The sequence below is a fragment of the Exophiala xenobiotica genome (assembly GCF_000835505.1).
Source record: "Exophiala xenobiotica strain CBS 118157 unplaced genomic scaffold supercont1.3, whole genome shotgun sequence".
Classification (NCBI taxonomy): domain Eukaryota; kingdom Fungi; phylum Ascomycota; class Eurotiomycetes; order Chaetothyriales; family Herpotrichiellaceae; genus Exophiala; species Exophiala xenobiotica.
In genome coordinates this window covers 3,692,429-3,711,954 of record NW_013562492.1, presented here as the reverse complement: position 1 = coordinate 3,711,954, position 19,526 = coordinate 3,692,429, and the positions used below count along the sequence as shown (strand labels likewise).

At 51.5% G+C, this 19,526-nt stretch overlaps 9 protein-coding genes across 9 annotated transcripts; 5 read left to right on the top strand and 4 right to left on the bottom strand.

Moving 5' to 3' along the window:
* The first annotated feature begins 192 nt into the window (after window positions 1-192).
* On the top strand, window positions 193-1,803 carry PV05_05625 (uncharacterized protein). Its single transcript, XM_013462150.1, has 5 exons — window positions 193-248; window positions 311-356; window positions 473-573; window positions 636-749; window positions 821-1,803. Exons 1-5 carry the CDS (start codon window positions 228-230, stop codon window positions 1,622-1,624), a joined length of 1,086 nt encoding a protein of 361 aa, XP_013317604.1. The 5' UTR covers window positions 193-227; the 3' UTR covers window positions 1,625-1,803.
* PV05_05624 (uncharacterized protein) lies at window positions 1,681-1,989 on the bottom strand (the record flags this gene model as incomplete). The annotated part of the gene is made up of 1 exon (XM_013462149.1): window positions 1,681-1,989. One exon carries the CDS (start codon window positions 1,987-1,989, stop codon window positions 1,681-1,683), a length of 309 nt encoding a protein of 102 aa, XP_013317603.1.
* Window positions 1,990-1,997: 8 nt separating this feature from the next.
* PV05_05623 (uncharacterized protein) lies at window positions 1,998-3,911 on the bottom strand (the record flags this gene model as incomplete). The annotated part of the gene is made up of 1 exon (XM_013462148.1): window positions 1,998-3,911. The coding sequence occupies exon 1, from the start codon at window positions 3,699-3,701 to the stop codon at window positions 1,998-2,000; it is 1,704 nt and encodes a 567-aa protein (XP_013317602.1). The 5' UTR covers window positions 3,702-3,911.
* A 1,696-nt stretch (window positions 3,912-5,607) lies between these two features.
* PV05_05622 (uncharacterized protein) lies at window positions 5,608-12,789 on the top strand. Its single transcript, XM_013462147.1, has 2 exons — window positions 5,608-6,177; window positions 6,229-12,789. Exons 1-2 carry the CDS (start codon window positions 5,622-5,624, stop codon window positions 12,540-12,542), a joined length of 6,870 nt encoding a protein of 2,289 aa, XP_013317601.1. The 5' UTR covers window positions 5,608-5,621; the 3' UTR covers window positions 12,543-12,789.
* Window positions 12,664-14,261, bottom strand: PV05_05621 (uncharacterized protein). Its single transcript, XM_013462146.1, has 2 exons — window positions 13,967-14,261; window positions 12,664-13,916 (listed from the first exon to the last, which is right to left on the bottom strand). The coding sequence occupies exons 1-2, from the start codon at window positions 14,212-14,214 to the stop codon at window positions 12,719-12,721; spliced, it is 1,446 nt and encodes a 481-aa protein (XP_013317600.1). The 5' UTR covers window positions 14,215-14,261; the 3' UTR covers window positions 12,664-12,718.
* A 241-nt stretch (window positions 14,262-14,502) lies between these two features.
* Window positions 14,503-15,305, top strand: PV05_05620 (uncharacterized protein; the record flags this gene model as incomplete). Its single annotated transcript, XM_013462145.1, has 5 exons — window positions 14,503-14,559; window positions 14,616-14,632; window positions 14,700-14,905; window positions 14,969-15,171; window positions 15,225-15,305. The coding sequence occupies 5 exons, from the start codon at window positions 14,503-14,505 to the stop codon at window positions 15,303-15,305; spliced, it is 564 nt and encodes a 187-aa protein (XP_013317599.1).
* A 226-nt stretch (window positions 15,306-15,531) lies between these two features.
* Window positions 15,532-15,777, top strand: PV05_05619 (uncharacterized protein; the record flags this gene model as incomplete). Its single annotated transcript, XM_013462144.1, has 1 exon — window positions 15,532-15,777. One exon carries the CDS (start codon window positions 15,532-15,534, stop codon window positions 15,775-15,777), a length of 246 nt encoding a protein of 81 aa, XP_013317598.1.
* Window positions 15,778-16,404: 627 nt separating this feature from the next.
* PV05_05618 (uncharacterized protein) lies at window positions 16,405-16,872 on the bottom strand (the record flags this gene model as incomplete). The annotated part of the gene is made up of 1 exon (XM_013462143.1): window positions 16,405-16,872. The coding sequence occupies one exon, from the start codon at window positions 16,870-16,872 to the stop codon at window positions 16,405-16,407; it is 468 nt and encodes a 155-aa protein (XP_013317597.1).
* A 686-nt stretch (window positions 16,873-17,558) lies between these two features.
* PV05_05617 (uncharacterized protein) lies at window positions 17,559-19,518 on the top strand. Its single transcript, XM_013462142.1, has 2 exons — window positions 17,559-17,694; window positions 17,793-19,518. The coding sequence occupies exons 1-2, from the start codon at window positions 17,583-17,585 to the stop codon at window positions 19,448-19,450; spliced, it is 1,770 nt and encodes a 589-aa protein (XP_013317596.1). The 5' UTR covers window positions 17,559-17,582; the 3' UTR covers window positions 19,451-19,518.
* Window positions 19,519-19,526: the final 8 nt, after the last annotated feature.

Below are 19,526 nucleotides of genomic sequence, written 5' to 3'. Positions count from 1 at the left end.
ACATGCAGGAAACAATGTGCAGTAGTTCTTCCGTGGTACGGAGTAGAGAGAATGGGTGTGATGGGCGACAATTGGGTGAATGGCTCGATGGGAACGCCAGTACAGAAATTTAATCGACGTCATTCTCTGTCATTTAACACTAGGCTCTTTCCAGACAATAAAATATATTATTCGAGTGCATTCGACAACTTTTCTAGACGACGGTCCTACGAAGACAAACCCTAAGAATGCAGACGGAGCTGGAGGAGGTACGTTGACTCTTTCCCGGGGACAACCTTCAAGGTACTGGGCTTGGACTAACTCTTCGCAGCTGGTCGAGTTCCTCCATCATGGCAATACCCAGATCCGACAACTTGGTAAGCCTTCACTACTACATCAAGACCATTCGAAGGCGCCATTGCATGAATTGCTTTCACTCCTCCCTGCCAGCAATGCGATTTTAGCTGGACTCATGCTGATGGTGCCATGTTAGCCTGTGAGCATTTGGTGGGACATTCTTCAGATCCATCCATCTTTAAGAAGCCTCAGTTAGTACCTGTTCAGGATCTCAAACTCCTGGTTCGAGATTACCCTGTAAGTGGGCAAAGCAGTCTCATCGAGTGCATTGAGCTGACCACATATATTCTAACTTCTAGCTGATCGCCAAAAACGCTTTGACGATCCTCGTCAACATCAGCCATGACACAGAAATCCTCGAAGACCTCGCAGCCGACGAGGCGTTCGTCGAGACCTTGCTCAAAAAGATAACCGTATGTGGGCGCACCGCTTGCCGTGCTCTTGACTGTGGGTGCTTCTTGTCAATGCTAACCTTGTAGCCTAGAATCCCAAAGAACCAACCGCCGATGAGATTGCCATGCTTCTCTCGAATCTGGCCAAATCGGAACGTCTAGAAAGACTGATCACTTTGAAGCGAGCAGTGCCCGAGAAATCAGTGTCAACCTCGCCCTATGCCTTGGATCAATTGTTCGATTGCTTTGTGAAAGGTGCTGATGGCACTCTCAACAAGAGCGCCAATTTCGACTACCTCGCATATCTTCTCGCAGACATGTCGAAACACAAAGCTGGACGTGATCACTTCCTGAGCAAAAGAGAGTACGACGGTGTGGTCCCAGTCAGCAAATTGATGGTTTTTACGGAGCATAAAAGTGATATCCGAAGAAGAGGTGTGGCGAGCACTATTAAGAACGTCGCGTTCGAGGTGGACAAACATCCCCTGCTTCTCGCCGATGATTCTGAAAGCATCGACGGCACTCCGGGAGTTAATGTACTACCATACATCTTACTGCCTCTCGCCGGCTCAGAAGAGTATTCCGAGGAGGAGTCGGCCAACATGCTGCCTGACTTACAGCTGCTTCCGCCAGACAAAGCGAGAGAGAGCGACGCGGAGATACTAGTGACACATTTGGAGACCCTCTTGCTCTTGTGTACAACAAGGGAGGGCAGAGACAAGTTGAGGAGCGTCCAGGTCTACCCGCTAGTTCGGGAGACCCACAACCACGTGGATGATGAGGCAGTCAAAGAGGCCTGCGACAGGCTGGTCCAGATTCTGATGAGAGACGAGGAGCAGCCGCCAAAAGTAGAAGAAATTGTGGATGATGATCAGAAGATGGAAGAGATCTTCTGAAGTTGTCATTGACAGTGTCTGCACGAGGAAGTAGTGCACTGACGGTGGGAAACTCCTTACCTTCCTAAAGAGCCAACAAAGATATTTTGCCTAAATGAACTGGGAAAGATCGACTTCCTGCTGGCGGTAATCTGGGACCGTAGTAGGGAATCGGGGCCATCGAATCTGGTTGGAGGCTTAGTCGTCTTCCGCCTCAGCGTCCACCTCGTGGTCGGACCGGTCGACATTGCGAATCTTCGTTGTATCTGTGAGACCTTGCGAGGCTCGCTTTCCTGTTGCCGAACTGCTGAAACTTTGGCTATCTGCTGAAGGCGACATTGGTGACATCCTCCTTTTCCACGTTCGGGCCAGCGACAAATGCTCATCGGATGATTCAGCGGTTAATTTGGCTAAAAACCTGTACAGCTCTGCCTCGGTTGAAGAAAACTTCCTTCTCCGAGGTGAGCTTGGATGCGTCGCCCTCGGAGATGGCATTCCAATGTGCAAAGCAACTTGTTCTTCTGACTCCGCGCGTTATCTGAGTTTCTCGGACGCTTCTGTGTTTTCCCTTCCTATCTTGGGTCGTTCCTATGCCCTGATCTTTTTGGGTTACCGGGGGAATAGTATAGTGGTTTTTGTCCATGATCACTCGATCTACCTTCATCGTCAGGTCAGTAGTGGCTTCTATATCTGCCATGATCCTCCAAGCTGGAGCAATGTAAGCGGAACCTGTGCCCGGACAGCCGGCGACGATATGCCCATACCAAATACCATTAGTGTCGAAGATCCACCTCCCACAGTCACCAAAGGTCAATGATTCCTCCATTACAACAAATTGAGCCAACGACAATTGGTCACTTTCACTCAAGCTGAGCAAGGCTGAGCCCGCTTTGATGACACCGGAGACAATCGTCTCCTCGCGGCCAATAATGGAGATTGGCCTTGAGTTCTCGAGGACTGACGGGCCAGGAAAGAGATTATTCTCAGGAATGATATCGTAGAATCCCTGTTCCTTTTCCTCGAAAATGTCAGGGTTTATTGCGATCTCAAAATTCTCATAGTCCTGGGACTCAAGCCAGCTATCATCGAACTCAATGACTGCCCAATCGAGCTCGTCCCCAGGCTCTCCACTTGATGAGTATCGAATGCGGCCTAACTTTCTTACGAGCGTCCTCCCGGTCTGTCCCAGACCAATGCCATCGTTGTTTGTGGGAACTTCTGGAAAATCCGGGAGCTCCCCTCCAGCTCCAATGTGTATTCGCGCGGTTTCATCGTCGGATCCGGCCTCAGAATTAACCTGGGATGCTTCGCCGAAATCGTCTATAAAGCTGAAGGTTGGCGATTGACGTGCAATGGCTTGAGGCATCGGCTGAGATTGGGGGCACAATGCTCTATGCTTCCAAGCGTGCGCAACAGTCAGACCATAACGTTTCTGATCAAAGGGGAATGAACCTCCCATAACCGCGTGTGGCTGACTGGCAACATTGGACGTAATATAAGTGAAGATGCCCTCATCACTTGCGATTTCTTCATCCAAATAGAACAAGGGAAGGGCAGTGTTTGAAACCCCTTCAGACAAAGTTGTGTACACGGAAGGTCCCTGGATGAGATACTGACCGCCACTGCCACCAGCCATCCTCACCGGACCAGGACTGTTAGGAAGACTGACCATTGTGAAAGCCGGATGATACTCAATGAATCGACTCCACCATATAGTTTCTCGGATGCCATTGATGGCTTTGCGGCAGAAAAGCGGACATTCACAGAGGATAGCAATGCAGGGCCTCGCTTGTTTCGATCGCTTGCCTACCATATAACACTCGATGCTATAAGGCAGGCCTGCTTCTTTCGATTTCTCAAACAAATCATCCCTGTCGCGTAGGCAATCCTTTATTGAGTTTCTGACCGAGTTGTACGCATCCAAGGCCGGCCCTTTCACGGCCCAAAAGGAATAAGTTCGCAAGGTGGCGCTTCTGCGGATGGAAATTCTTGGTAGGTTGGAGTCGATTGAAAGCTCAGGGTTCGGCCACTGCGTTTTCGGTGGCAGAGACAGCGCAGATTGCATCAGTAAGGCTGTCGATGTCCAGCTTGTGTTCATCGTAATTGCTGTCGGCAAAGAGCCTTCCCATTTCTTTCAGTGCATCAGGATTTGGGAGGAATAGTCAACAGCATATAAATCGGTGAGGATGTGAAGGAAGTTAGATCCGGACACGTTGAGGTGCGCCTTGCTCCAGAAGAAGTCCAAGCCACGCTTTCTGCTGCCGCCGTGGCGCAGTGAGTGCAGCAGCCGACATGGGTCTGCGCCTGTTTGCGATATGGCGGCAAATCAGAAGCCGGCATGCGACACGTTTGGACCGTGGCGTTTGCACAGCCGGCGCCTCAAAGAGACCACGCAGGAGAGCGGCAGACAAAGTACAGTTGCCAGCCTCTTTCCAAAGTCCAAGAGAGGACGAGGCTGTTATATGGCTATTCGACCCCGCATTCTGGAGTCTCCCAACCTAGACCGTTGTAGCCGAAAACCTGCCTCAAGCTCGAAGATTACAGCGGTCAAGCACGCCAACACCAAGATGCACTGGACTCGTTCGCACGCTCAGCAGGACACGCCACTGACGGGGCTTCTGGACTCACATCTCTCTTCTCTCCTCCGGCTTTCATGTGAGAGCCAGCAACAGCTACTGAATCTATGCTGGGGAACACAGTTCCATCCGGGACGACCTTGGGACCACAGACCGTTTGAATTTTACTTCCATCACTATCATCAGTACTGTCATAAAGTGCCCGATGAGTTGAAAACATGCACCCACAGACACTTGTGCCAGAGCATTCAACATGTTAAAGGGGGAAACAGAGAAGCTTGTGAAGAGGCGGTTGTCAAGATACTCCCTGCGGGTTCTTCCAGAAGCTTGGCTAAGGAATGTATTGAATTTGCAGGAAAGGCAATTCTGTTCATCGACTTGAGCGAATGGCGAGACCAAGAAACCTTTGAGCAGTTTTTAGCGCGGAGAATCGCTTGCAGGACAAAACAGGCAGTGGATTTCCGGATGCCTCGCTCATTCAACCTGAGGACCTTTGCGGAAGTTGCTGGAATCAACATTCAATGGACCCGGGAATTGTCGTGCCATCTGGAGGTCGGGGAAAGTGACAACGTCATCGCAGTATTCCACTGTGTCACCGTTCTTGACCTCTATGAGCAATCTGAGCTGGCGCCGCTGTTTCCTGACAGGTTTATCGAGGAGACTCGCCGAACCTTGTCTTTGTTACTTCCCATTGCCGACGACAAGGCAAAGTCGTGGATGAAATCAAAGCAACAGAAGTCGAAACTCGACCCGCTCTGCGCGTCCTGCCATCACCTGCAGGCCTCCAAGCGTCATGTTCGAAATTTCAGCTTCTGGGGAGAGCGATTGGTGATCGTCAAGGAGGTGTTTGACGAGCATCAGCCAAGAGGCATACTTCAAGTTTGGCGAGATAGCCGGAACCAAGTGCAATGGTGGACGTTCTGGATTGCCATCGCCGTATCTCTCCTGTCGATCATTGCATGCGTCGAAGGTGCTCTGCAGGTCTACAAAGCGTACTATCCTTCTGCATGAATACTGAGGATCGGGGGAATGCTGATGAAACACGACGATGATTCTCGTATGAGGAAGAGAGAGAAAGAGAATCCGTGCCGGAGAATCCGTGCCGGAGAAGCTGCCTGGTGTGCCAAGGCGCCAAGTCTATGCTCCTTCCGTGACACTGAACACTGCTTCAGCTCTTGCTTGAGTTCGCTCGAAGATTGCTTGTGGGTGGTCACACGAGATCCAGCACGCGGTTTGCACGATGATGTGGCAAAGTTTATGATAGATATTTCGAGACTGGTCGTTCTCGTCGTTGAACTAGTACGGTCGACTGCAGTTGAAGTCACGTGATACCTACGGTAAAGTGTAAGCACACTTCAGTGGCGTTTTCCCTCGAGACTTTGTCTTGTCTTCTCAACGCGTCTTCAATTCTGATATCGCCCCAATGTCAAAAAAAAGAGGTGATGGCGCCGGTCCTCGCTGTGCGACCGACAAATGGCTTCGAGCCACCGCCGTCTTCGATGCTGGCCACTCATGTCGTTCAAGGAAACGGGGTGCCCGAGTTTGACCGAGACAGTTTCAGTCAACTGCTGGCAGAGGCACTCGGGTCAGACGAGCAAGGCCGGTCAAATTTGGGCGCTGACGTTGCGGTTAATCACAAACTAATATGCATCATATTCCAAGTTGGAATCGACCGTGCTCTCGAAGAGAACCCTTTTCAGTCTGCAGCCGTTGCAGGTAAGGCCGCTCCTCAACTAAGAACGTGCCTTGAAGTCCTTCAACTGGCCATCGAAAGATCGCCACAAGTGCTGTTCGTCAAGTCGGAAGACAATGATGTCTTAGGACAAGGAAGCGTACTATATTGCTGGCTTATCCCAAGACTCATACCGTTGCTCACATATGATGGCCTTCGAGACACTGTCCAGCAGGTCCTCGATACGATGCTCCAGGGCGACAGCAAGTTCTTCAAAGCCAACTCACGTGGTCACGTTTTGGCATACCTTCTGGCTAACGCTTCAGGTAAGCTGCACTGTGTCTGGAGCCGTTGTTGGTCTCAGCTAATGGTTCCAGCTCTGCTTGCTTTTGCCTCTACATACAGTTTTCAGCCTCGAAAGACAGTCGTCATAGACCCCGACGCCTTTGCCGCCAACCTTTCGGCCGTTTCAGGCATCCATGTCGCCATTCCAACCCTCAAATTCCCCTCGTTCTACCACCACATTACTGCAACCGTCCGCATCCTACGAGTCGTCTCTGCGCACTCACATTCACCAACGAGCAGAACACAATTCTGGAAGCTCTTTACTCGGTTTCGTGATTTTTCGGAAGATGCCGAAAGTCTCCTTGACGATGACCAGAATGAGGCGCTATTGCATGAAATACGTGCTTTGAGCGTCCGTCATACCAAAACACTCCCTTTTCCGCCCAAAGACCCGTTCTTCGAAGCGCGCCATGACACTGATCGCGCCAGCAAGCGTCCTCGGTTATCGACGGATCACGAAGATGGGTTCACTGAGACCATCCAACAGAACGCATGTCGCAAGATTACATTCAGCTTGACCGGAAGTGCAGTGTCGGATCTTGACGGTCTCAGCAAGACAGCGTCCGGACACTTCCAAAAACTCACAGAGGACGAACAATGTGCTGCCCTGGAACTCCTGGGTGCAGGTGCTTGCCGCCTCGCCTGCCACGGCGCGCCGTGCCGGTGCTGCGGGGAAGATTTCGAGCCGGGCAATCCAAACATGGATCTAACTACACGGGCGACTGGGGAGCTACTGACGACTCTTGTGGGACTTGTCCAAAGCATCTCACGCCAGTCAAAGGCACGCATTGTGGCAATGTCCGCTCTCCGTCGCATTTTGATGCATAGCGACTCTAACGAAGATTTGAAATTAAGGGAGACGCCTGCTGGCGACTGGTGTCTACAGTCCCTCAAGAGTTCCTCGCGAGACCTTCGTATCGTTGCAGCTAGGACCCTCCAGGCGTACCTCATGAGGAGAAAGTCTGCGGATGTCGCTATTACGCGCGAGAACAGAATCAGGGCTCTGGACTTTCTTCAGACACTTTGGCAGAAAGGAGAGGTTGCTCTCCAAGAAACCTGCGTGCTCACCCTTAGCCGAATAGCTCAAGTGGTCGGCGATGAAGAGCTTAACATCATCCTTGTTCGGCTGGTCGATTATCTAGGTCACAATAACCCATATCTCGTGGGTGTCCTGTATGCCGAGATCCAGCGTCTTGCACAGTCGATGCAAGTATCTGTATGGCTACTCTTTCGACCATTCTGGCGTACACTGGGAGTGGTCTTTGCCAAATCCATGTCTGCCAAGCCCAATATGGCACACCATTTGTGCGATCTTTTGGGGATGGACCTTACCGGGCTGATTGGCCACACCGCTGAGTACGCTCTACCCTACCTGGTCTTGCGGAAGGACCACGAGGCTATCAGACGCTTTGCTGTGGCGAGTGGGCCGTCAACTACAGCCTTCGAATTATGCACTCAGACGCAGAATCTGATCGCCATCCTGTCTTTCTTGCTCGTTCAACCATTCCCAGATGCAGAACATTCTATTATGTCGACTTTGACTGAAGTATCCGAGGATTTCGGGAAGACTGATCTTGGAGACTGGGTTGCTCTTCATCCGATCCAAATCACATGTGAGCTTCTTAAAGCGATCGGTGATAGTGGTCAAGGCAAGTCGTCTCGCATCTATCAGGCATTGCAGCTCCTAGCACAATTGGTGGCGCGTCAGCGCGGGCCGCCTTCTGGTTCCCGGCGGAGTGACAGTGTTGGGCCTTTCCTGGAGAATAATGTTCTCGCAATTGTCACTCATTTCACTGTCCTTTTGAACGACTTGGAAGTCAGAGAATCCAAAGTTGAGAAGCGAAGATGCCTTGCTGCGTTAGGCGAGGTTGCAAAACTGGGAAAGAGTCGCGTTGTGCGCGCATTGCCTCAGATCTGTGCTTGTCTGAGGTCCGGGCTCGACGACAAAGATTTGTGTGATGCTGCGTTTTCCGCATGGGCTATAATGATCAAATCTCTGAAGAAAGACGATCTTGGTTCGCTTATTGATCAGACTCTGGCTATCATCGTCCAGAAGTGGCAGATACTCGACAGCTCCTCACAGCAGCAAGCATACGAGCTTGTCGGCGACCTCCTTAAAAACCATACGGAGCTAGTTCGACAGCGCTTCGGTACGATGCCATCGTTGGCATCAATTCCTCTCATGGCTAAGTTCGAGAACGACATTACAACCCTCAAACGTCAAATGGACGAGAGACACCAGCTCATAGCCTACGTGGACAGGTTGAACGATGAGAACCTTGCTGTGGTTGAGCAGGCGTTGCTTGAACTGGCGCCCCTCCTGGAGCAGAAGCAAGACTTGCTCCAACGTTCAATACTCCGAGAGCAGCCAGATGAGTTTGTTACAGACTTGACTCGTTCGCTGCTCGATTGCTGCGTTAGACACAACTCAAGCACTGAGGTTACAAGACAGTGTGGTCGGTGTTTGGGACGCATAGGCTGCCTCGACTCAAGCAAGATCGAAAGCGTGGTGGATCGCAAGTCAATAATAGTCCTGGCAAATTTCGGGAAGGCTGACGAAGTTATCGAATGGATTTTCTTCTTCATACAACACGTCCTGGTGAAAGCATTTCTGTCTGCCAGTACCACGAGAGGGCAAGGGTTCCTTGGCTGGGCAATTCAGGAATACCTGAAATCCTGCGAACAAGAGAATCCTTCAAGATCCGGCACCGACAATCTCGCCTCTCAATTATGGGGAAAGCTTCCAGAGTCGATTCAGAACACCCTCACTCCATTCATAAATTCGAAGTATCTTGTACAAGAGCTTCGTCCGCCGGAGAAAGGCCAGTATCCACTTTTTAAACCTGGCATGAAGCATCGAGAGTGGCTTCGCACCATCACCCTTGATTTTCTTCACCGAGGATCTGGGGAGAACGTTGACATTGTTTTTGGAATAGCCTGCCGCATTATCCATGGTCAAGATACCTCTATTCCTGCTTTTCTCTTGCCTTTTGCGGTTGTCAATCTGATCGTCAGTGGCATTGAGCAAAACAGTCAGGATATAGTGGCAGAAATCACGTCGATTCTTAGTCTGTCCCTTGAGGGCCAGGATAGACGCGTCCAGGACGACATCAGACTGTGCAGTCAAACCGTGTTTGAGGTTCTAGACTATATGTCTAGCTGGCATCAACACAAACGAAAGCAACATGCTTTGGGTATGGCAAAATCCGATCGCGGCTACAACGACCTGCTCCTCGGAGCTGCTGCGGAACAAATAAAAAGCATCGAGCGAGTCTTGGAACAGATTGCACCAGATATCTTGGCTCAAAGAGCTCTTGAATGCAGATCCTATGCTAGGGCGCTGTTCCATTGGGAGCAGCACATCCGCAAACTGGAGACAGATAACGTCCAATCGGAGTTGCAGAGACTGCAGGACATCTACGCCCAGATCGACGAGCCAGATGGAATTGAAGGCATCTCCTCCCGTATGCATGTGCTTGACATTGAGCAGCAAGTCCTCGAGCATAGGAAGGCAGGCCGATGGCCAGCTGTCCAAAGCTGGTACGAAATGCAACTTGTCGCTCATCCCAATGACACAGAAGTTCAGAAGAATCTGATGGACTGCCTGAAGGAATCTGGACAATACGACGTACTTCTCCATCATTTTGAGGGGATGAGAAGTCGAAGCACGACATCCCTTGTTACAATTGCTCCCTACGCAATGGAGGCTGCTTGGGCCACAGAGCAGTGGAGTCGGCTCTCCAGCTACGTGACTGGCAGCAGCGGACACGATTTCGCCTCTCATATCGGACAAATCATGGTTGCAATCCACGAAAACGACAAAGCAAAAGCACTCACTCTGATTGAGGAACTCTACGGGATCACAGCGGCTGAGCTTACGCCCAATGCCATAACTTCCTTCCAAGCAGGGCATGATACCCTTATGAGACTGCACGTGCTCAGTGAAGTCCAGCTCATCGCGTCAAGTCCCGCCGAAGACCGCACTGCGGTACTGGAGAATCTTCGAGGTCGCCTGGATATCCTTGGGTCGAATGTTGCTGATAAGCAATATCTACTTGGAGTTCGACGTGCCGTGATGTCTTTGCGTTCTGACATGTTTAGACCTAGTGATGTCGCTGCCGCCTGGCTGTCCACTGCGCAGCTGGCTCGGAAAGCTCGGTCAACCGGGCAGGCTTTTAACGCGGTACTAAAAGCATCAGCACTGGGCGACAAAGCTGCTTCAATCCAACAAGCCAAGCTAATGTGGATTGAAGGCCATCACAGAAAAGCAATTCAGATGCTTGAAGGAGCCATTGAGTCAGGGGTATTTTCCGAGCATGACTATGTTGTCGAAAATGGCTCCGTCACACAACGTCCTCAAAACGAGATCAAGGCCAAAGCGTACGTGCTACTTGGCAAATGGCTGGACCAAGCCGGGCAGACACAGTCAGATGTGATCAGAGAGACGTTTCGAGAAGCCACCAAGCACTTTAGAAAATGGGAACGGGCCTACTACCACCTTGGCCGCTTCTACAACAAGATTCTGGATTCGGAAATGACAATGCCTCCGGGCAAAGAAAGCCAATCTTTCCTCACCGGAGAGACTGCCAAACTGGTCATCGAGAATTACCTTCGGTCGCTCGGAAATGGCAGCAAATATGTGTTCCAGACTTTGCCTAAAGTCCTTACCCTTTGGCTGGAATTGGTGGACGGGGCCGAGATGCCACACGATCCTCGGCGTGGCAATGCTCAATTCCATGCCCATAACGCAACTCAACGAAAACGCGTTATAGAAGAGACGAACACCCAGATCAAGAAGTACATAGTCGTCGTACAAGCGGTGCTCTTCTACACCATCCTCCCGCAAGTGATTGCTCGAATCTGCCATGGAAACAAAACAATCTCGGAACTTCTTGGTACCATTATCGTGAAAGTGGTAAAAGCGTTCCCACAGCAGGCCTTTTGGTCACTCCTGGCCGTTGTGGAATCCCAGCAAAAGGATCGTGCAGTCAAAGGGCTCGGGCTTGTCAGCAAGATCTGTGTGGACAAGAAAGAGGACAAGGAAAAGGAGAAGAGGAGCCTCTCTGCCAGCGAGCTCCGAAACATGTTCAACAGCGGCCAAAAATTTGTCAAAGAGTTGCTCCGTGTCTCGGATTTCCCTATCGAAGGTAAGGTCTCAAAAGTCAGTCTGTCCAGAGACCTAGGGTTCAATCACAAGATCGCACCCTCGAAACTGGTGGTGCCTATCCAAGCATGTCTTATACCCAGCATGCCCACGAATTTCGAGCCTCCAGCGCTGAAGGCGTTCCGACCATTTGCAAAAGAGCCCATCACAATCACAGCTTTCGCTGACGACGCTCTTGTCCTGTCATCGCTACAGAAGCCTCGGAAACTCACCATCAGAGGATCCGACGGGAATTTGTACAACGTTCTAGCTAAACCAAAGGACGATCTGCGAAAGGACCAGCGCCTGATGGAGTTCAACACCATGATCAACCGCTCTCTGAAACGCGATGTCGACGCTGCGAAACGAAGATTGTATATACGGACTTATGCTGTCATCCCACTGAACGAAGAATGCGGGCTGATCGAGTGGGTCGACAACCTCAAAACTTTCCGCGACATTATTCTCAAGCTGTACAAGGATAAATCAATTCAGCCGAACTACGTTGAAATCCGGAATCTACTAGACGAATCGTGCTCCGGGGATCCCGAAAAAGTCAAGATTTTCCCGAACAAAGTGTTGACCAAATTCCCACCCGTCTTCCACGAGTGGTTCGTCGAGAGTTTCCCGGATCCAAGCGCGTGGTTTGACGCGCGATTGCGGTACACCCGCAGTGCGGCGGTGATGTCGATCGTCGGGCATGTGCTGGGCTTGGGCGACCGGCACGGCGAGAATATTCTGTTCGAGGAGGACAATGGCGGTGTCATGCATGTGGATTTCAACTGTCTTTTCGACAAGGGCTTGACGTTCGAGAAGCCGGAGATGGTTCCGTTCCGGCTTACGCACAATATGGTCGATGCGATGGGGACCTATGGGTACGAAGGGCCGTTTCGGCGGTGCTGTGAGATCACGCTGGGCTTGTTGAGGGGCAACGAGGATGCGTTGATGACCATCCTCGAGACGTTCTTGCATGATCCGACGACGGATTTCATTGACAAGGCCGGTAGGAAGAAGAAGAGCGTCAATGGCGTGCCGAGTACGCCGGTCGAAGTGCTCGATGGGGTAAGGGGGAAAGTGCGTGGGATGTTGCCCGGCGAAAGTGTGCCATTGAGCGTGGGCGGCTATGTCCAGGAGATGGTGGCCCGCGCGACCGATGTGCGGAATCTATGTAGGATGTACATTGGGTGGTGTGCTTTCTTCTGAAGAACGAGGAAGCTCTCTTGCGAAATGCAAGTATTGAGGACAGTGTCATAACAACAGCACGAAGGGGGCACGGTTCGAAGTGAAGAGACAGTCCGAATCTCTGGTGAAGGCTAAGTGGCTGCCGATGGAAGTCAGAGTTCTTACAGAGCTGGTATCATAGCTATGAATTCTCCGTATCAGAAAGACACGTCTATCTTGTCGTTCTGGACGGGCGAGGACGAGAACATATCGCCTGCTTCCAAACCCACTTCCGCGCCGTCTGGAGCTCCATCTTCCTCCTGCTGCTTTCCTTCGTTGACGTCGACTTCCGCTTCTGCTCCTGGCGCAGCAACTCCGGATTGCTGCGTAGTCCGCACAGGCGAAGATGAGAACATTTCGTCGCCGGCAGCTTCTCCCTGCGCAACGGCATTGGACACGGCAGCTGCTGGTGGAGGAGTAGCGGCTCTGTCTTCGCCAGAAGGTCGCGGCTGGGAAGTCGCTTGTCGTGCTTCCTGCTCGGCGAGGAGAGCGTCCAGGTCATCATTATCCATTAGGTCTTCGTCTTCGTTGTCGTTAAGTAGCAAATCGGCAGGCTCATGTTGCATTGTGGTAAGTTGAGTAGTCTTTGGCTTCGAGCGAGCCTCTTGCTCGGCGAGAAAGGCGTCAAGGTCGTCATTGTCATCCATTCCCTCGTCGTCGCCCTCGTTCTCATCGAACGGAGAGGACTTAGGTTTGGCCTTGGATTTTGGTGCCCATGACGGCGCCGACGCCGTTGGCGCGGGTCTCCGTGTTTCTTGCTCTGCAAGCAGTGCGTCGAGATCGTCTTCGCTCTCAAACTCAACATCAACATCCATTCCTGTCTTGTTATTCGATAATCGGGGCTGAACGGTCGAAATGGAAGCATCCTGCTCGGCAAGCAATGCGTCAAGTTCATCATCTTCTGGTAAGTCGTTCTCATTGTTGACATCCTTCCCACTGCGTCGCGAGTCTGGAATGAATAGCGAGTCTCCCTCCTCTTCTGCTTGCGCAGCGGTACTGGACGTGTTCTTGTCCTCAGCTGGCTTGTCTCCGGCGTACAAATCATCCGTGTCTTTCTCCTGCTCGTGATCGTCTCTGTTTCTGCCCTTGTCTCGGATATACCCAGGCTTCCCTTCGTCGATCCACTCTTTTCGCATGATCTGCATGCGCTTGCTATGTCCGACTTTTTCGACCAGCTGTAGACCGTCTGCGAACTTCGCTCGCGGATACAAATTGTCCAGCCATAGCTGGTAGTAGTTCAAGAGCCGAGCAACATCGGAGAACTCGTGTCCTTTTCCTTTCAAGCGCAACTTTTTGTTGAACTTGCCTGATCTTGCCAGGGCGCGTAGTTTGGGTATGCCAGGTGCTGAGAGGAGTCTGACTTTTGTGAGTTGTCTTCCGGGCCAGAGACATTGAAGCTGACTTACCGTGCTTCATCGAGTTTGGCAATAGGTTTACGCTTTTTTGTGATTTTGACTTCTTCATCAAGACCGAGATCTGCGCCAGTTTCTTCGTTGTCCCCAGCTTTGCGTTTGTGACGAGGACTCAATGTCGGTTTATCGTCTCGGCCAGCGCGTAAGGGCTTTTTGTTATCATTGAATGGGTCTTCGTCGTCTGTGGAGTCGAAGTTGAAAACATCGTCGACGGCTGCCTGTGTTATGGGGTCCGCTGCCATCTCGTCGTTTATAGCTGAGATATTGTTCAGTTGAAGTAGGGTGTTTGATGGTGACGCTGCTCCTTTGCTGTCTGGAAGACGCGTCGAATTCTCCCGACGCGTCGGCGGTTCCAAAGAAAGTGCTCCGACTGGCTACGTCATTTCTGACTGACTTGGCAAGCTAGTCCCTAAAACATCTAGCTTCAAAAGTCGCGCTTGGCAGAGGAAGCTCCGCAGGGGACCTCACGATTCAATCCTGGGTGAGTACCGAAGTACTGAAGTCCTGAAGGCGAGTCAGCAACTGCAGCCATGGCGGATGAACAGAAGGTGTTTATCCCGCCGAAGCGGGTGAACACAGACTATCCCGTAAGTCCCATTGTTGAGCAAGCGCGAAAGTAGAGCTGACAATATGCCTTGAACAGGTCATTGACACAGATCCGTACGTCCTCATTCATGTAGCATTCCCCTTGTCGAAGGCCGCTAGCTGATGGACGAACTTTTCCCAGACACTGGAGACGAGCTTTTCGATATGCAAGAGCTGAGGATTGGACATATGGTGCCGGTATGGCTGCGGTAGGACCGGCCTTTATGCTGGTTACCGAACGATACGCTCCATCATTCTCCGGCAGAGGCGCTTTCGGACCCGTCTTCAGACTCAGCTGCGCGGTGGGATTATTAGCGGGTGCTGGCTTGGTATATCAAAGAAGCTGCTGTATGTGCGCGCACGTGGAAAGAGAATGCTCCAAATAGTGGACTGACATATTGTTGCATGCAGTGAGATTCTATGGCTGGACGGAGAATGAACGAGAAGTCAAGCTGGACATGAGAGAGATGGTAGATAAGGTGAAGAAGGGGGAGCCACTGTACGGAACGACCGACCTCACACCCTACATGCAAGGTGTTGCTGCGCGAAACAGCAGATTCAGTGCCCTGATGGCCAACGTGGTGCCTTGGGCAAACTTTGTGAACCACAATCAGGTGAGTAGAGGACATTCCCCGTCTTGTTCGGAAGTTAATGGTTTGTGTCAAAGCATGGTGTCGACACCGCAAAGTACTATCAACAAGCTGAGCGAGAGCTCGAGGCGGAGAGATTATCGAAAGGCAGCCGGTGAAGCCCTAGATAAGAGTGTCATAGTGGTATTCGACCCGACAGAGCTAAATGTGGATGGGCTTGCTGGTGGTCCAGCAGGTCTCGCGAATGTAAACAAAGCATAGGAAACGGTGTCATCCAGTTTGGATCGGCAGTTCATGTCTTCAATATTGCTCTGTTCGATCCTGTCTCCTTTGCATAGCAACATACTCTGCGCAAACAGTGCTGATGCCGCTTAGACTGGCATCATGCTGATATGTAGCAACTTTGCTGAACAGGTTGTTGGCGGCAAGGAGGACATTCTTCCCGAGTCGCTCATCCCATACACACCCGCACTGGCTATCGAGCCAAGAGCCTTCACGCGGCGGCTGCTCGAGCCCTACCTCATCTCTGTCCCCGTTCTCATCAACTCCGATGTCCACGAACAGGTCCATATGTTCCAGATATCTCAGTCTGACCAGGTCTTTGATCTCCGCCACGGCATTCCCGCTTAGTCCAGATACTTCCGAATAGCGATCTTATGGTGGTACAAACTGTTTAATGCCCTCCATCAGTTGGATCACCCGCCTCACTTGTTTTGCTTCTGGGCACTACTCCGCTGAGCAAGTTTCCCGACTCTTGGGTTTGTCCTCGTGCTCTCTGAAGACGGCAATCGTCGCTCGTGGTTGGCGGGTAGATTGCTGCGCAGGTACATTTATCTCGACAAAACGTCCTTCGCCCTGCTCATGAACGAGGTGCACAGTGACTTGGGGTTGGCAAAACCCCCTGGCCCTCTTGCAGGCGAACGGGCCCAATTTTACATCTCTCCGAGGCTTCCTTCAAGTTATAAGCTCTGAAAGTACAAGAGGTATCGAATTGTACGACCTGTATTTCGTGCGTTCAGGGTCTCCGGTGGGATTGATTTTGGTGATAGTGATCTCCCTAAAGATGGAGATACTTGTTTTTGTATTCCAGCGTTTGTGCTTCCATCGTATATCTATGCTATTCGCACATTAAATCTTCTTAGGTTGGAGGATAACTCCTGGCTCCAGTCCAAGCCCGGATTCGATGCTCATCTTGCCGTTCCCTAGCCTCATGTAGTTTGCAATGTCCTCAACGAAGGGGACACACCACCAGTCAACCTAAGACGCTAGAGAGGTACCATCCATAAACCGGACGTGCTTCCTGGGTCTAATGGAGGAAGGACGGGCATTGGAGCCAGGTGGATTACCTTTCCGAAGGCAGCTTTTCAGGGTTGTGGACTTCAAGATGGAAGTCGCCTCAGAGCAGGTGGTTGTAAGTGAGGAGGTTTTCAGAGACAAAGCCACGTTGGCATCGTCTTGTCGCGGGTGGCCAACTACAACCTTTTTCGCAGTGCTTGGTTCCGTGGTGTAGGGCGAGCCGAAAGCCATTCCAAAAGTGCGTTTGTTGGACGGGACGCGTTCTTGCCCGGTGTCGGTTCTAGTGAAGATGAAGGCCGTCTCAGGAGCACCTTGCATTACTGAATCTATGGAGGTCGTGTCAAACCAAATGCGCGTGTCATCCAGAGTCAAGAATGTCATGTTGACAATGACGGCGGACAGCTCATTATCTGCAGCTAAAGAAGCCATGCTCGGTCGTCATCGAGGGACATATCTGGCGAACTCAGAAGAAGCGATCGATACAGCCGGCGGTCACCAGGAGCGTAACGAGGGATAGAGATAGAACAGCAGAGTGCTAAGGTCAGTGTGCATAATGGCACCCTCTCATATCGAGCGTATTTGACTCGCAATTGTTTGTGAACTCTGCAGGTCCTCACCGCTAGCTAGGGTCCACTCCCTACGAGCATCTTTGGTACGGCTAAGATCTGCACTTACAAAATCTGGTACGGCCCTTGATGAGCTCTGTGCGGCATTTCTTCAGGAGTATTGTAAGGATGAAAAGCCTGTCCGGCTGCTGGAGAGGCTCGACAGATAATCTGGACTTGGAGTTGTCGGGAGGAGGGAAGCGCCCACCTACCTAACGCGGCCGCGACTATTATATCGTATAGCAAAAGGCCCGTGGAAAGGAAGCAAAAAGCAAATGGGATCGATTCTAACAATGAAACGAGGCTGCCAGAGGCACAGTATTCCGGATCGAGATGGAGAGAACATGAAGATGAGAGCTTTCCTTGCCGATAATGAAGCTCCTGCAAGGCTGAATATCAGCACAAGCCTGTGGCTGACCCCTGAAGGCCATCTCGAGGAAGGTCAGCCGAACTCGTTGCGGACAAGTTTCATGTTCAATGACTTGGAGCACGATTCCATGAACAGACGGACAGACCGTCTATAGCCTCTCAGTCATGATCCTACGGTCGGAGCTGCTGCTTCTGATTCCTCTGCTCCTTTCTCCCGCATGGACAGCAGAAACTCGAGCCTCGGAGTCCTCACGGCCTCGAGGCGTCGGGCCTGAGTGTAAGAATACCTCCCCACTGCATTCTCAATTGGCTGCATGAATCAATATGTTGTTATTCGCTATGAATATGTCCCTGTGTGCTAATGGGGTCTTACAGTTGCCAAGTTCTACAAGAAATCTGCATCAGATACATTCACATGCATTTCGAACCCCTCCATAACCATTCCGTTCTCTCGAGTCAATGATGACTTCTGCGACTGTCCTGACGGCTCAGATGAACCGGGAACGGCGGCATGCTCTTATCTTTCACCTCTTTCGCCTCAACAATATCATCCCGGTCCGGACACAGCCTCTGCGTCATTAAACACAACCCTAGCACTTCCTGGGTACTACTGCAAGAACAAGGGCCATATCCCATCTTACCTACGGTTCGAGAGCGTGAACGACGGCAAGTGTGACTACGACTTATGTTGTGACGGCTCAGATGAATGGGCACATGTTGGCGGCACCAAATGTGAAGATAAGTGCAAAGAGATTGGGAAGGAGTACAAGAAGAAGGAGGAAATACAGCAAAAAGCTCTCAGAGCGGCGTTGAAACGGAAGAGCTCGTTGAGCGCAGACGCTGAGAGGCTGAGACGGGAAGTGGAGGACCGCATTCAGACTCTCGAGACAACTCTAAAGGCACAACAGCTCAGAGTTCAGAGTGCGAACGACATGCTCATGGATGTTGAACGAAGAGAGAAATTGAGGGTTGTCCGGGGAGACGCAGCAGGCAGAGGAGGCGGCAAGCTGGGTGTCCTGGTCGGTCTCGCTAAGACTCGAGTCAACGAGCTGCGGGCCCAGCTCGAAAAGACGCAAGCACAGAGGGATGCCATGTTGAGCCGAGTCACGGAACTGGAAAGCCTCCTGGCAGCCCTGAAAGACGAGCACAACCCCAACTTCAACGACGAAGGCGTCAAACGGGCTGTTCGCGGTTGGGAAGACTATGCAGCTCGAGAGACTGACGACAATTGGACTGAGGCCGAGGATCGAGATCTGGCTGCGGTTCTGCAGGAAGACACGGAGACGAATGGAATCAACTGGGCTGAATTCGAGAATGAACCGTCAGGGGCCGAGTCTGATGTTGCAGCGTTGTACAGCTTCAGCGCGTACCTGCCGGATGGCGTCAAACTCTGGCTGGATGAGAAGATGACTTTGATCCGGAAGACCCTTGTGGAGAACGGGATTCTGGCCGACAACTCTGATGCAGCATCTCAGGCTGCGGAGAGCAAAGCCGTGCAGGATGCAAAGAAGGGCCTCAGTGATGCAGAGCGCGACGTCCGCAACACGGAGAACGATCTCAAGCGCCACAGGGAAGACCTTGAGAAGGACTGCGGTCCGGACAATGGCATTTTCCGCGCGCTTAAAGATACATGCATATCTCGTGATAGCGGCGAGTACGAATATGAACTGTGCTTCATGGGCCAAACGAAACAGAAGTCGAAGAAGGGAGGTGGTCACACGGGCATGGGCAATTTTGTTGGCTTCGATACCGAATTCGTCGACGAGAGCGTTGGTCCTGATGGAAAGGGGCTTGGTTCGGGTGAGCGATTGGTCATGAAATATGAGAACGGTCAGCATTGCTGGAATGGACCGTCGAGGTCGACCAGAGTCATTCTCGCGTGTGCTGAGAAGGAAGAGATCTGGAAGGTCAGTGAAAGTGAGAAATGTGTCTACCGCATGGAAGTTGGCACAGCTGCCGTTTGTGAGCAGGCAGCCCCAAGTAAAGGCAAGGCTTCGGCTGAGGAAGCGGATGGGAAAAAGGATGAATTGTAAACCGGTGAATTTGGCAGCGTCAATAAGTCGGTGTATACCACGACGGAAAAATGAACCTTGCTGCACACCTTCATGT

Bases quoted from the DNA above. Each gene is read 5' to 3' on its own strand.
- PV05_05625 (XM_013462150.1), top strand. From the start codon at position 228: ATGCAGACGGAGCTGGAGGAG. The intron at 357-472 runs GTAAGCCTTCAC...GTGCCATGTTAG, and splicing joins TACCCAGATCCGACAACTTG to CCTGTGAGCATTTGGTGGGA. The intron at 750-820 runs GTATGTGGGCGC...CTTGTAGCCTAG, and splicing joins CCTTGCTCAAAAAGATAACC to AATCCCAAAGAACCAACCGC.
- PV05_05622 (XM_013462147.1), top strand. From the start codon at position 5,622: ATGGCGCCGGTCCTCGCTGTGCGACCGACAAATGGCTTCGAGCCACCG. The intron at 6,178-6,228 runs GTAAGCTGCACT...TAATGGTTCCAG, and splicing joins CCTTCTGGCTAACGCTTCAG to CTCTGCTTGCTTTTGCCTCT.
- PV05_05621 (XM_013462146.1), bottom strand. From the start codon at position 14,214: ATGGCAGCGGACCCCATAACACAGGCAGCCGTCGACGATGTTTTCAAC. The intron at 13,917-13,966 runs GTAAGTCAGCTT...CACAAAAGTCAG, and splicing joins GCCAAACTCGATGAAGCACG to ACTCCTCTCAGCACCTGGCA.
- PV05_05617 (XM_013462142.1), top strand. From the start codon at position 17,583: ATGATCCTACGGTCGGAGCTGCTGCTTCTGATTCCTCTGCTCCTTTCT. The intron at 17,695-17,792 runs GTAAGAATACCT...GGGGTCTTACAG, and splicing joins TCGAGGCGTCGGGCCTGAGT to TTGCCAAGTTCTACAAGAAA.